At 32.8% G+C, this 12,953-nt stretch overlaps 1 protein-coding gene across 1 annotated transcript in view; it reads left to right on the top strand.

The window, feature by feature from the left end:
- Window positions 1-8,819: 8,819 nt before the first annotated feature.
- LOC133326468 (cell death protein hid) overlaps window positions 8,820-12,953 on the top strand; it is a 29,713-nt gene continuing 25,579 nt past the window's right edge. The window contains exon 1 of the mRNA XM_061535101.1: window positions 8,820-9,044. Within this exon, the coding sequence (XP_061391085.1) occupies window positions 8,828-9,044 (217 nt within the window). The 5' untranslated portion in view covers window positions 8,820-8,827. The remainder of the gene's footprint in view (window positions 9,045-12,953) is intronic.

Below are 12,953 nucleotides of genomic sequence, written 5' to 3'. Positions count from 1 at the left end.
TTTATTTCATAATTTATGTTTTGTTGTTGTTGTTATTTTTTTCTCCTTTCGAAAGTGCAACATCATACAGCAAACGGGGGCCAAAATGCCAACAGAGAAAGAAAAAAACCAAAAACCTAATGCCAAGACCAACAAACTACAACAGCAGCAGCAACAACAACAAGAACAGAAAACAGAAGCAGTAAAATGAAAGGAATAAATTCAAAGGAAAATACACTGAAACACGAAATCATTTTCAAATTTGGCTGTTGTATTTATGAAATATTGAAAAATAAGAAATTGAAAATAAAGGGTCGGTTCTTTCAAAAGCTATCATAAACTTCGAATGTACTGACATACATAGAAGCTATAGAAAACCAGTGAGCAGTATAGTCGGACAGGTCCGGGGCATACAAACTGCCACAAAAATCTAACTTTTTGCGATTCTATTTTCTGGGTCTGGGCAATATTTCGCGATATTTGCTGCCACTTGACCGATTATAGGTGGTCAACAGCTCCACTTGTTTTGCAGTACAAAAGATTTTCTACATATTGAAATCTAAAGGTCCTCTAAAGTATCCATGAACTTTTTATGTCTCCGAACTATGACCTATGGCGAATTTTTCCTTCAGGGGGTTTCATATATATACTCTTATGCCAAGGCCTTTCATCCCCAAAGGGAATTTTCCACCCCCAGACCATGACCTCGAGTTATTGCCAATAACGTGTATAAAAAAGTCCTAATACCTTGGAATCTGTCCCCAACGTATTTCCCTCTAGTTCTCGAAGTAGCACCAAATTTTCCTTATAACCCTTAAATGGAGAATTTGAAAATATTCTGGATTCAAAATCTTACCAACATTTCTCTCTCTGCAATATTGAAAATGAATAACAAAACTGTAAAAAAACGAATTAAAACCAGCATCATCTTGGACCAGAACTCAGCAAAAAAAAAACGACTTACACAATAAATGAACGAATGACGGTAGCAGCATAAACCCAACAAAAAAAAAAAGAATTACACACAAAATACAGCACAGCAGCAGTATCACAGCCTATGTTGCTACCGATGTTGTTTTGCAGTTGCTGCTGCATCATTATCGCCAACGTCACAAACAGAGTTAGAATCACAAAAAACACCCAGCACCCAGCATTCAGCAACATTACTGCAATAAAAATGGAGGAAAAAAGTGGAAGAAAATACACTCTCCTCTTTAGGCTTAGGTGGAGTTTGGACAAATGGTTGGTTTGGTTGCGGCTGTAGCGGCGGCGACGACGGCGTCGTTGTTGTTGTTGCCGGCATACATACATTCAGTACTACACGCGCATTTAACAATTATACAGCTTCAACTGGGTCGCTGACCTATCAAGTGATTTTTTTCCATTTCATTTTTTTTCTTCTTTTTTTTTGCCTCAAAACTCAACTACTGGCAGTATCGGTAAAATGTGGCAGTAACAGCAGAAGGTATAGCAGTAGCGGCCATAGGAGTTGTTGCAACATTGCCTGCAACACACACACACGCTAGGAACATGGGTAACAGTAGCTGTGGCTAAGAGTTCTCAATATTAAAACTTCAAACTAACAACAGCAACAACAACAACGGGAGAGCAGCTGCTGTTTGGGTGTTTCAAGCAAGGCATCATCAACAACAACAGCAGCAGCATCATCACCATTGTCGTCATGCAACTCCTTATTTTGCTTTGGGTCCCGTGCAACATACTAGGCTGTTTCCCCCTCTAAATAAACCCGTTGCAGGCTGTATACAACAGCAAAAAATCATCATCATCAACCGGCAAAAGCCTAGAATGGATACCAACACAATGCCATAGGGAGAAAAATAAAAAACGCTTTTGTTTTGCTATTTTTGTTTTTTTCTTCTTCATAGCTTCTAAAGGCATAAGGCAAAGAGAATGAAAAGGGTAAAAAATCTTCTCAAATATTATATAGAAGTCGACAAAAAAAAACGAAGCACAAAATCAATGTTACTGCAACAACAACAACAAAGTGTTGCCAACTGTGGCCACAACATATGGACCCAGTTCTTAGATTTGATGTACATCAAAAGCAGAATCAAACAACAGCAGCAGGGAGTTCCTCGACCCTTTTTTCCGCCAGCAAAAACGAACGAACAAATGAATCTCTCGCTCTGGTGCAGGATGCATCAAAAATATTGTGTTGCAGATGATGACGATGACGACAATGGTAATAGCAACAACAACAATGATTCCAACAAAAGTAGTAAATTCAAATTGGGTTAATTTTTCTTTCATTGGTTTGGGTGCCCAGTTGAGGTTTTGTTTTTGTTATTCTTTCTGTTCCTTTCCTTTTTTGGTCATTAACTTGAACATAGAGGGCAATAATTCTCTGGCCTTCTCTGCAAGGAAATATACCAGATGATGATGACGATGACGGAGTTGAAGATGAAGACGATTTTCAAACTGCCAAGTGTAACTACAACTAGGCAATGTGAGGGGGCACAACACTTTCTTAGTAGAGAGTTAAAATAATCTAATTAAAGACTCGTTTCCATGGTTCTTTTCTATTTTTGGGGTAAAGGTCAACATGTCGGTTTTTTTATTACCAGGAAATAGTTTTTTTAGTTTTTGTTTTAATTGAAGTTTTAGTTGGAAAATTGCGTTGGAAGAATAAGTTAATATTTAAAACATGAAAGAAAAATTAGTTCGGCCGGGTAGAACTTTCCTTAAATCTACCGGGACCTTTAATATGAGGCCTTGTGAAATTATAAACTGTCTGCCAGTTGGGAAATTAGATTTGGAGCTTCAATGTACTATTAAGGGGCAGGGATCTTTGTTAGGTACGGAAAATACAAATTACGGCCAATGGAGCTACCCTGTAACGTTATTATACTATGTGAACTCATATACTAAATTATAGTCAAGTTTATTGGAAAACGTGTCCAAAATACCGTGTATTGGGGAGTATCGTTATATGAAGGCTACCCTGAAATTTGGGTCAATATTAATAATTTTTGGTGCATGTGATATGCAATGATAACCCAAAATACCAAATTACCGGTTGGAAAACGTGTCCAAAATCCCCAAAATACCGAATATTGGCGGTACTGTTATATGGGAACTACACCAAAACGTGGACGTGGATATTTCCTATTTGCAATACCAAACATGCTAGGAGAACTAGCGATGTCCATGCAAAATTTTAGAGTCATTTCTTAAAAATTGCGATGCAATAGGAGAACTAGCAATGTCTGTGCAAAATTTTAGAGTCATTTCTTAAAAATTGCATTCCATCCTGCTTCAAAAGCAACTCATCGATATGATTCTGTTGTACAGATCTTGCTTGTGGAATGTTCGTTGGGTGGGGATGGAAGACGGTGTGTAAATTGTCAGAGAGTTGTTGCAGCTATTTTTTCAAATGGTAGTAGTTTCGGCAACGAAAACATGCAGAGGCTAGTATGTAGGGGACTATTCCCGATGTTGGTAGTCGCTTTTGCTTTGTATCCCCTTTCACCGATAGTTCCATTTTAGAGAGCCTGCAAATATTTGTTATAATGGCAAAGGCTATAGTCTCTCGGTGGCCTGCCTCGAACTGTTTGGGGTACTACTGCTAATAGTTTCGACTATGAACCTGACCAAAGTATTCTGTAGCACGGGTGTCAGGTCCCCTAGATCTGCGGATCTAGCCTGGCAGTTGGTGTTGGATCTTCGTGGAGTATCGTGCTAGAGGTGATCTATACCCAAATCGCGAGTAGATATTCGGCCTGGTGTGGAGTTACATTACAATTGGGTTCCTGATCCACAGAAACGTAGGGGTTTTAGATGGGCTCAGCATTTTATAAAAGGTGATTATCACGTCCAAATACGTGTGATCGATTTGTACCTGTATTTTGGTGTGGAGGCGTTGGTTGACGATTTGTATTTGTATATACTGGTGTTTACAGCACCCACATACTCTAAGCATCACTGTACTGATCTTCGAGAAAAATATTCGTTTCGGTGAACAGCTTGAACAGTTTATTTCTAGACATAAGTCCACAATTTTGTAAATGGCACAATGAGAGTTCGATTACTCTGAAGCGAAATTATTACACTTCTGTTCGCCGAACAGGAGTTGAACCAGGGTGAAACAACTCTCGTATTTCCATAATCAAAAATGTATGACATTTTATGACACATCCTATGTTACCCCTAAATATGCTATTGATCGATCGCTATCAAATTGACTTTGATCCCTAAACGCAGAATCTCTCTGCAGCCGGCTACTACGTCGGCAACTTTGAGGTCAACAATTAATAGAGCATTGCAATTTTGTTGTTTGTGTTTTTTTTCATTTTTTGTTTAAATAAACATTTATAATGTGCTAAAAGATCTTTGGATCCATTACCCCTCATTCTGGCAACATATTATTAGTTCGAACTGCTGCTGTTGTTGTTGTTTGTAGATTTTCCGTTGTTTGTTTTAACATTTGATATGCATTTATCCATCATCTAGTATGTAGTCGGCTAATTTTCCTTGACTTTTTCCATGAAAATCTCAAACACACAACTGGGAAAACTCTAGGAAGAAATCATTGCCTTTAGACATCATTTTTTGCTGTTGTGTTTTTTCGGTTTAATACAAACAAACATATTACAATATCGCTTCTGGCATTGTGAAAAGATTCGCGATCCGATAGTAAACACCATTTGGCTATGACCAATGTAAAGGGCTGGCTAGGCCAATGCATTTAATGTTGATATTAGAAGGTTGATAATAAGGCGCTTATGTTTTGGACTTTGATGTTATTTTTTTTTGTGATTGTATAAGAAAGTTCATTGTTGTAATACTTTAATAATAATATTTATAATTTATTAATTTTGGATCTAAATGGAAACCTATACGAATTTTCAAAAAATTCAAACGAATTTCGTTATTTTTATTTGAAAATTAATTCATAAATTATTAGCATTAATTTTCCATTTTAACTACTATTTTCTTACTACCATTTCAATTCTACTACCTTTTTGCGCCATTAGCTGGCTCTTTGCTGCTCTTAAAAATTAATATTTAAATCACATTTTCTCTTTGGTCATGGTATCTCATTCTTATTTGTTGTGCTCCTATTCTACACAACAAATCTCAAACAACACACAACGATACTCTCACACACACGCACTAACACAGCCGCACAGCTCACACAGATACACTCTGTTTGTGTGTGTATATTTTTTGTTTTTGTAGTTTTGTTTATATTCTTTAAATTTGTGTTTTAGCAGCCAACTAGCTGACGGGCAAGCCAGCCAGCTAGCGGCTGGATGCATGACAGACGGACGAACGAACGGCCTGGCAAGCAAGCAAGCTGGCAGCCAACAACAATCCATAAACACCGATGAAGACAAATGTGAATATCAAAACAAAACAAGCGAAAAAACCTGCAATCGTATGTTTTGTTTTGCTTAAGCATTCGTTGGATGGATGATTGTTGTTGCTGTTCCTGCTATTAATGGTGGTGGTGGTAATGCTGCTGTTATTTTGTTGGCACGTTTGGCAGCGGCGACAGCAACAACAACAATTTTACACTGATTAAATACATGTTTATACCTGCTATAGCAACAACAACAACGGCAAATTAAAAAAAAATCATTTAAGAAGTAATTCTGTCCTGTCGCTGCTGCTCTCAGTTAGGGCAGAGATAGAAAATTAGGGGCTCGCTCTTATTAAAATTTTGAGGAAACAAATGAACCAAAAATCATCATCTGTAGAATATCAGCAGCAACAACAACAAGTACGGCAATGATTATCAGAATCAGTTTCCATATATAACACTGGGCTACAGTTTTAAATGAGAGTAGAGAAGTTGCGCTCAATATGAAGGAGGGCAGTAGAACTAAATCAGTGGTGCTCAAAAAATAAAAGAATGTCACAGTAACTGAAAATAGAATTGCAGTTATACAGCTTGAATTGACAATTTGAACAAGGAATTCTTCCATTTTACTTCCGAATTTTCTGAACAATTTTGACTGGTACACAAGTTTGGCAGATAATGAACAACAATTTGAGATGGATAGTCTCAATATGAATTGAAAAACTAATATAGCTATGTTTTTCAGAAAAACAATAATAATTCAAGGAATAGTTTCATGGAAATAAGTGTATTCAGCTAATTTTTCTTTAAATAATATATATTCAGCAATGTTTTTTTTTATAGAAAAAATCAATTTAGTAGAAATGTTAATTGAGAAGCATAATTCAGCTAAAATTTTCTAAAAAAATTTCAATTCAGCTTAGAAAATCATAAATTCGAATTTTTTTTTTGTTCTACGGAAAAAAATTTAATTTAGCAATGGATTTATGTAAATATAATAATTAAGTAAGGTTTTACTAGACATGAATACACATTAATATAGAAAATATCAATTCAGCTAAGAAAATCATTAACTAACTAATGTTTTTCTATGGGAAAATTAAATTCAGCAATGAGTTGGTGTAAAAATCTAGTTAAGTTTTATTAAAAAATAAAGAGAATGCTGCAGAAAAATCCATTCAGCCACATTTTTCTATAAGAGAAATGAATTCACCTAAGTTTATCATAAAAAATCAGAATACAGGGAAGTTTTTCTATTAACAAATTCTAATTCAGAAAACCCATTCAGTTAAAATTATGTTTTTCGTTGAAAAAAATCAATTCAGCTGGGCTGAAATTGGGCGTTGAAAAGTCTATTTACTAACGTTTTTTAAGATTAACCTTATTCAGCAATGTTTCTGCGTATAAAGCACTGATTCAGCCATGATTTCTTATTGAAAAAGTCGAACATTTATGTCAAAATTTCCAATTCAGCTTTTTTTTCTTTTTGTAGTCAACTCAATTCAGCTACATTTTTCTGTTAAAAATTCAAATAAACATGATATTTTCCCAATTCAGCTAGCTTTTTCTGTAGAAAACCCAAGAAAAGTATTTCTATCATTTTTCTATTTACTATCGTGTTTCAGTGGAACTTCGTAAATCAGCAATTTTTTTCTATGTGAAGCTATGGTTTTCTATAAAAAAATATAATTCAGCCAAGTTATTTTAGTAAATATCTCAATAATATAGGGTCCAAAACAGAACCCATATAAAATATTTTAGGTCCAGAAGCAACTTCAATGAACTCAACTCAATAAATACCATAAATATGGCTTCAGTTCGGATATAGTTTTTTTAATTGGATTGGATATCCCTCAAGTTTGGTAGCACCGTGTAATTATTTTCAATGTTTATAGGCCTATGCCAAATAAGAAATGAACTCTCTCTCATTTATGTTCTCTATCTCTCTTTCTCGTTTAATATCTCTTTTTTATGTTAGTTTCGACAATTCTAAGTTTGATTAATCAGAGCCTCGTCTTGCTTTATTAACACACAGCTCCGCTGAATCAGAATTGGTTTTGTTGTTGTTTGTCTGCCTCTGAGATATCTCTTCTTCTTCTCCATCGTCATCATCATCATCAGCACAACATTACTGGTTCTGTTTTGTCGATTTTGGATGGATAGATGGATGCATGGTTAAGATATTTGTTGGTGTTATTGTTGTTGCTGTATGTGTTGTGCATTGACTTGTTTTGTTTGGCTATGTTGCGTGCATGATTTGGTTGTCGTTGTTGCACTAACCCGATGCACTGTTTTGTTGTGAGCCAGCCAGCCTACCTAACATCTGAGATCTCTGAGTCTTGTGCTGTGTTCTGTTTATATGTTGTTGTTGCTGCTGTTGTTGTATTCATTTGTGATTTTTGTTGCTGGTTCACAATTCTCGTTCTCGCAGCTAACCAACCAGCCAGCCTGTTCGTTGTGACTGAGTAAGCCTGTGTGTGTGAGTGTGTTTGCATTGTTTTTTATTGTGAGTTGATGATGATTTTTTTATAATTCTGTGGCTGCTCGGTGTTTAGTATGGTGTCGGTGTCGTTGTTGTTGTCGTCGTCGGTGTGCTGTTGTTGTTGTTGTTCTGTCGTCGTTCTTATTGCACTGTGTGTCTGTGTGCTGCACTGCAGAGTAGAGTAGAGACGACGACAATAAGCAAAAGTGCTCCCCAATCGGTCGGGTATGGTGTGAGGCTCCTAGCCACATTACCAGCAGTTGTATTCGAGCTACGAAGCGAGTAAGACGTGTGTTGTTGTAATTTATCTATACGTTCGACGACGTTTTAAGTGCTTTTTAGTTAAGATTTCTGTTTTTTAAGAAAAATCACTGACCCTAACCAGAAGAATAAGAAAAAGACAACAAACAAAAAAACTACGAAAAAATAGCGCAAAGTGCCCCGAAATCAAAACAAACAATATTTTTTATGTGAACAAAATAAAAAACATATAACATAAAATAATTAATAATTAAAACAAATTAGTTAAACAATTCAAGCAATTGTACTAAACACGACTTTTGTGAAAAAGAAATTGTGCAAAAATAAAAACAAAATATAAGAAAAATTTGTGAAATAAAAATCAGTTACAAAAAAAATAAACAGTGCAAAAAATAAACTACTGAAAATTATTTTAAAAAATTAAAAACAAAAACATGTAAACAAGTTATCAGAAGAAAAAATTGATGAAATTCTCTGAACATATCAAGAGAAGTCACAAAAAGGAAAGTTAACGACAACCAACAATAATTAAAAAAATAATAATAAGAAAATACAAAAAGGATTTTATTCCTTACAAAATACTGCCATCACAAACAAACATAACAACAAGAAAACATTTCTGTTACACCCATTAATTTGATAGGCAACAGCAACAAGGACAACAAACATTTTTTGCCAATTCAGTTTTGTTGTTGCTGTTGTCAACGAAATACATCGTCATCAGGATCATTGCCATCGGAATCATTACGATATCTATTATTTAATTGTCACATTATTACACAATGGCTGTGCCCTTTTATTTGCCGGAGGGTGGTGCCGATGATACGGTCTCATCTGGTGGCAACACCTCCTCAGATGGCACCAACAGTGCTGCTAGTTCATTGCAAGCTTCACCAAATACCACCTCATCAGCGACACAGACCCCAATGCAAAGTCCTTTGGTGCCGGGAATGGTAATGGCACTGTACGAAGCATTGTATCGTTATTCGGTTAACAGTGGTAAGTTTCAGTATTATTTTTATTATAATTTTTTATTTTGAATTTAAAAACTGGGAATTACAGTTTATTTGCCATAAAAGGAGTATTCAAATAAATTTTATTTACTAGGAATAATTGTTCATAAAAATCTTAAAACAAACATAATATTTATTAAATAAAAAAATATTAATATTTTTTATTGAGATAAAAATGAAGGCTTTTTAAAAAAATAGGTTAAATATTTTTTCTCTTCCAAAAATTAAAAAAAAAATGAAAAATTAATAGGAATAAAAAATATATATTTTTTATATACGAATTTTCACTAAAATTAAAAACCCATCAAAAATATTTTCCTTAGTTAAATAATAATTTTAAATATATTATTTATAAATTTTTGTATAATAATTTTCAAAAAATATTCACAAAATTTGTAACCAATTGAAAGTATTGTGAAATTCATCAGCTGATATAATATTGTATGTATCAACCAGACATGCGCAGTTGTGAGTAAGCAAGTTCAGATCAAAACTACTTTTGAATAAGGCTGGTCTTGAACACCAACATATACAATATTGCGGGTAAATAAATATTTTTAAGGATATTCAAAACAATATTTTCAAAATGTTCTTGCATTATTCTGAAATGTAATTATATACCAGGGCAAAATAATCATTCCATAAATTATGCAATAAAAAATATTTTTCAAAATTCACCCAATAACTAAGTTTCTTGGGTTTCAGGATTTGTCGAGATCCCTAAAAAAAGATTTGATCTATAACTTCTTAATTAGGGTTTTGCATATGAAATTATTATTATTAGGGGCTAAATCTGAAGATTATGAATTCGCGATTTTTTGTTTAATGTTTGGAAGTTCTAATTTGTTGTCCCTTATGACTTGAGCTTACAGAAACAATTTACGGGGTATTATGTTTTTGGATAGCTTTTAAAAATAAACTAAATCACGAAATACTCTTTTAGGATTTTTTCATTTATAAAAAGTGCTCCACGTTGGGTGCTACTTCGTAAAAAATTACCAAAAATTCAAAATCATATTGGAAATTTGGATTTTTTGAATGATGGCAAACCCTTAACGCAAATTTTGATTTTTACGAAAAAAAAACTGTCATTCGTTGGGCGCCACTTTAGTTAATGCAAGCCAAGTAGAAATTCTAAGAACACAATAATTCGCATTAGGTGGCATTATTTTAAATTTTGATAATATTCCTGATTTTTTCCTTTATAAAAAGTGCACCACATTGGGCGCTGCTGCTAAAAAATTATAAATCATTGTTAATGTTGACTTTTATGCATGAGTATGTCTCAAATCGGTAATTTATGGGTACAGATTCCCACACGTTGGGCGCCACTAATTTGAATTATTGCCAAAAATAACATATTGAAAACATAAAACGTCATTTTTGGTGCCATGTTCTTTGAAATATTGTCAGAAATATTGAAATACTATGTAGACGCTTAACATACTGTTCTGGATTATTCGAAGTCATCTTTTATGACATGTTCTTTTATTTGTGGTCTTTCCTAAATGGACAAAGTTCTTTTGGCCCTTTCAAATTAATGAAATGAAATACTAATACTAAGGGAATATATATATTTTCCTTAATTTTGATTTTTTTTTCAAATACAAATTTTGTTTTACAAGTGATATTGTTAGATGTCTAAGGTTTTATTCACCCTATTTTTATTGTAGTATTTCATTAAAAGGGCCATTGTGTCATTGACCTCAAATTGTATGGAGAGGATCCAATTCAATCCCTATCATTATTTTTATGCCTTTTAAAATGTTCTTGCTGACATTGCATAATATTTTTTATGACTGGAAATTATTATTTGTTTTTTCAAAATCATCATTTCATATTTTTATACACCTTTTCTAAAGTAGAACTAAAAAAAAACAATTAATGCTTACTAAAGCATTATTCACACCTGCGATAATTCTTGTCACATCATTCATTGGCTACGAATTAACCATCAGCAATCAAATAATCTACGCGCCACAGTCATCGTCTCTATGGTGTAATTTTATTATGGCAATAATCAGCTTAGATATCCAATTACAATAAAAAAGAACTGCATTATCAATAATTTTTGATACTTCTTCGACAAGAAAATATCTTAAATTACAAAAAATGGCAGGAACCTAAGACGATTGGAGGTGGTGTAGACCATGGTGATGATAGTGGAAATGATGGTGGTAATGGTCGAAGTAGTAAAAACTTTAAAAAATATATAGTTTTATAGGTCTTAGATAACTGAACATTAACTGGAAAGATACTCAAACGAACTGAGAAATTGGATATACAAAAAATTGCAGTAATTCATAGTGATAAGTATTGATTGGCGCCCAATTTATTTAAAATATGAAGTTTTCATTTAAATGTTTTGTAGAAAATAGTAACAATTCATGTTTTCTGTTCAATTCATTTTTTTCTTGAAGAAAAATTTAATCCTAGATTTATTAAAAATTTTTAAGATCTTCTATTCAACTGCCTTAATATATTAGAGATAACTGAATTGTAAACGTAGAATTTATTTTTTTTTTCGCATTCTTAGAACAGAATTGCACTACAGAAATTGAGTCCTAGGCTCTTAATTTTTTATTAAACTCTGTAAATATATTAGGCATAATTAATATGTGAAATTAATATTTTTTACGTAGATACTAATATTAAAAACTATATGTGGTATGCTATCAACATCATAATTTTTCTCTATCATTTAGAATTTTATTTCATTAATTTGTTTGCCCCACTGTAGGGTACATTTATGTTGGCTGTTAAATTCTTAAGAACCCCACTCCGTTTGGTTTCTTATTTTTTACACTAACCAGCTTATTATAAATGAGTCATAAAATCAAATCAGACTCCACACTGCATAATTAACAAATAAAAAAAAATATTTTAATTCATTTTTACCTCTGCTTACCACAAATCTTAGTTCATTTATTTTTTTATAGTAGACATAAATATTTTATGTTACATTTTTATTATTGTAATTGAAAAATAAATATAGAAAAAATGTAAACACAAAACTGGGAACTGTTGCGAAATTCAAAACAAACAGCAGCGGCAGCAACAACCAAAAAACCACAAAATCTTATTGACCACCAATTAAATAAAGCCAAACAGTTGGTGTTGTTGTTGTTACTGCTGCTGGTGGTCATTTACCAATATTATTTAAATAATAACCGTTAGCTAAACATTAGATACTGTACACAAAAAAAATCTTAATGGACGGTCTTGGCAATGTCGGCTTGAAATTTTCGACAAGAGGTGTATTTTATATACTTTTTGTGTATTTTTTGTAAAAAACGTAAATGGCAATTTAGAAAAGTTTTGTAAGAATTATAATAATATGGAATTTTTTTTAAATATAAAATAAAGGATATGCCTTAATTTATTAAAAACAAAAGAAAACTGGTATGCATTATAAAATATGGTATACTAAAAATAATATTATAAGCCTATTGTTTGAAACTTTTCCTTAATATATACCATGGAACCACGTTACATTATCACCCTAAAAGTAGGCAATATAATGATTTGCAAGATTTCCATGTCATTCAATAATCAATTCCCATGTACTTAGTGTCCAAAGTGTTGTGTTGAGATGCAGTAAAGGACTATGACAAAGGAGTAAAATATTATTTTTTTAATAAAGGATAAGGATTTAAACTCAAAATCGTAAAGACTTAAAAAAATTAAGAGAATTCTTATTCAGAAATCGATTTTTTCTAAAGGAGATCAATCCCCAATTTTGGGCACTAACTATAAATTAGAATTTGTTACCTACTTAGAGGATTTGTTGCCTACTTATAAACATATGTTTAGACATTATTTTAGAAGTATTTTTTAAAAAAATTGATTTAAGTAATTGGTATAAAATACTATATCATTTTAAATATAACACTCT

Source organism: Musca vetustissima, unplaced genomic scaffold (genome assembly GCF_032173495.1).
Source record: "Musca vetustissima isolate MV318-11 ecotype Yass unplaced genomic scaffold, APGP_CSIRO_Mvet_v1 utg13952, whole genome shotgun sequence".
NCBI lineage: Eukaryota > Metazoa > Arthropoda > Insecta > Diptera > Muscidae > Musca > Musca vetustissima.
This window is presented reverse-complemented; position numbering and strand designations above follow the sequence as displayed.